A 2,657-nucleotide genomic window follows, 5' to 3' on the forward strand; every position below is an offset into this window, starting at 1 on the left:
GGTATACCGACTATGACCTACTCTTGAACTTTTGTGGTAGTCTCATTGAGGATGATGCTAGGATGATTAAAGCCGCCACACAAGGAGAGATTGAGTACATGTCGATCCAAGAGGCAAATGTCTTGATTGAAAGATTAGTGGGAACTTCTAGGAATTTCGGGAGGAGAGTCAAGAGGGCAAGTGCGGCGTCTTCATCAAGGCAAAACTCCAACCATATGGAAGATAAAGTTGATTTTCTTACCAATTTGGTTAAGGAACATAAAAAAGGGCATGGTGGTACATCTCATGTGAAGTTTTGTGGTCTTTGAAATGATCCAACCCATCCCACTGATGGGTGTCCATCCTTGCAAACAGAGGAAGCAAGTGAAGCGGTGAAATCTCTTGGGTTTAGGAATTTTGACCCATACTCCAACACTTACAATGAAGGGCGGAAATCTCATCCAAATATGGGTTGGGGTGGAAATCAAAGTCAAAACCAAAAGGGACCCTTAAACTCCTCATTCTAAAAGCCAAATCAAAATCAAAACCAATCACAAAATTCCTTGGAAGAGATGATGAAGGCACTTGCTATGAATCAACAGGCAATGCAAAAAGAAAACCAAATCTTGCAAAAAGAAAGCCAAGCCTTGCTAAACAATACCAAGGAATTCCAAACCGCCGTGCTTCAACAAAACCGTCTCACCGACTCTAGGATTGGTAACCTTGAGACCCAAGTTGGTCAAATTCTCAACACACTCACGTCACAACCCACTCAAGGAGGGAGCCTCCCTTCTCACACAATTCCTCCACCCACCAAAGAACAAGCAAAAGCGGTCTCTTTGAAGAATGGTAGAGAGTTGGTAGAGGCACCCAAGGCTCCTAAGAAATCAAGCCACTTCCTATTATTCATGAAGTGGAGGATGTAGTTGAAGATAAAATTGAAGTGGTAATGGAACATGGGGAAGCATCTACACCCGAACAAGTGAGGATCAATGAACCACTTCCAGAATATGAGCCACAAGCTCCATTTCCAAGTGCCTTGAATGACACAAGGATAATTGACAAGAAGAGTCCAAACCTTTACGATATCTTTCGTAAAGTGGAGGTAAACATTCCACTTCTTGATATTCTTAGTAGTATGCTCAAGCATGTAAAGTTTTTGAAAGAGTTGTGCAGTACTAAGAGGACCAACAAGGCAAAAAGCATGAAAAAAGTAAGGGCTAGTGAACATGTGTCGACAATGTTTCAAAAACGTTTGCCACAAAAATGTAGTGATCCGGGCATGTTCACCATCCCTTGCAAAATAGGTGACTTGGATTGTCAATATGCTATGCTTGATTTAGGTGCATCTATTAATGTCTTGCCCACTTACCTTTATGAGTCTCTTAAGTTGGGACCCTTGAAACCGACTCGTACGATCATCTCTTTGGCCGATAGGTCTAATATTTACCCTAAGGGAATTGTTGAATATGTCTTGGTGAGGGTGGGGGATATGCTTTTCCCCGCTGACTTCTATGTAATTGAAATGGAACCCGAGAAAGGCTCCACTCCCATTTTGTTGGGAAGGCCTTTCATGAGAACTTCCAACACCAAGATAGATGTGTCTAATGGATGCCTTACCATGGAGTTTGAAGGGAAAAATATTGAGTATAGCATACATGAGGCAATGAAATACCCAACTGAGACCTCCTCTTTGTGTTTTCTTGAAATTTTTGAACCAATTGTTCAAACCGTGTATGAATTGTCTTAAATTGACACATTAGATGTTGCTTTAACTAATGGAATGGTTGGAGTGGATATGAGGTATGCTTTTTCTTGTAATTTGCAGGAAACTATCCAAGAATTAGAGGAAAATCCGCCAATGGAAGAGTGGGAAGAGAAGGAAGGAATCCGGAGGGCAGCAAGTAATTCGCACGGTGCAAAAAAAAAAAAATAGAGCAGGAAACTCGTACCGTGCGAGTTTACCCCTGTCCAAGATTTTTGCTTCCTTTCTTCCAATTTGTTAGAAGAGCTACCAAAGGAGAAACCCGTCCCTTCTATTTTCAAGGCTCCTATTGTTGAAATGAAGCCCCTACCAAGCCACTTGAAGTATGCTTTTCTAGGAGATGAAGAAACTTTACCGGAAATTATTTCAAGCAAGCTTTCAAGGGAGCAAGAAGAGGCTCTCATCCGAGTTCTTAAGCAACACAAGGAAACAATTGGGTTGACAATGGCCGACATCAAAGGCATTAGTCCCACTTAATGTATGCACCAGATTCTTTTGGAGGATGAAGCCAAACCCGTTCGCCAACCACAAAGGCGTTTGAACCCTCCAATGATGGATGTTGTCAAAAAGGAGGTACTCAAGCTCCTTTATGTAGGTATGATCTATCCCATCTCCGATAGTCAATGGGTTAGTCCAACCCAAGTTGTCCCAAAGAAATCCGGGCTAACGGTAGTCGAGAATCATGAAGGTGTTTTGACTCCCAATCGAGTTCAAAACGGGTGGCGAGTATGTATCGACTACCTTAGGCTCAATGCCGTGACACGAAAAGATTACTTCCCGCTTCCCTTCATGGATCAAATGTTGGAGAGGTTAGCGGGAAAAGCTTTTTATTGCTTTTTGGATGGCTACTCGGGTTACTTTCAAATTCCAATTGCACCCGAGGACCAAAGAAAAACCAATTTTACATGTCCTT

General features: G+C 42.2%; 1 protein-coding gene across 1 annotated transcript; it reads left to right on the top strand.

Annotated features, from left to right (window-relative positions):
• The first annotated feature begins 928 nt into the window (after nt 1-928).
• On the top strand, nt 929-2,221 carry LOC141640131 (uncharacterized). The gene is made up of 3 exons (XM_074449025.1): nt 929-1,642; nt 1,808-1,883; nt 1,986-2,221. Exons 1-3 carry the CDS (start codon nt 929-931, stop codon nt 2,219-2,221), a joined length of 1,026 nt encoding a protein of 341 aa, XP_074305126.1.
• The last annotated feature ends 436 nt before the right edge of the window (nt 2,222-2,657 follow it).

Source organism: Silene latifolia, chromosome 2 (genome assembly GCF_048544455.1).
Source record: "Silene latifolia isolate original U9 population chromosome 2, ASM4854445v1, whole genome shotgun sequence".
In the NCBI taxonomy this organism is placed as follows: Eukaryota; Viridiplantae; Streptophyta; class Magnoliopsida; order Caryophyllales; family Caryophyllaceae; genus Silene; species Silene latifolia.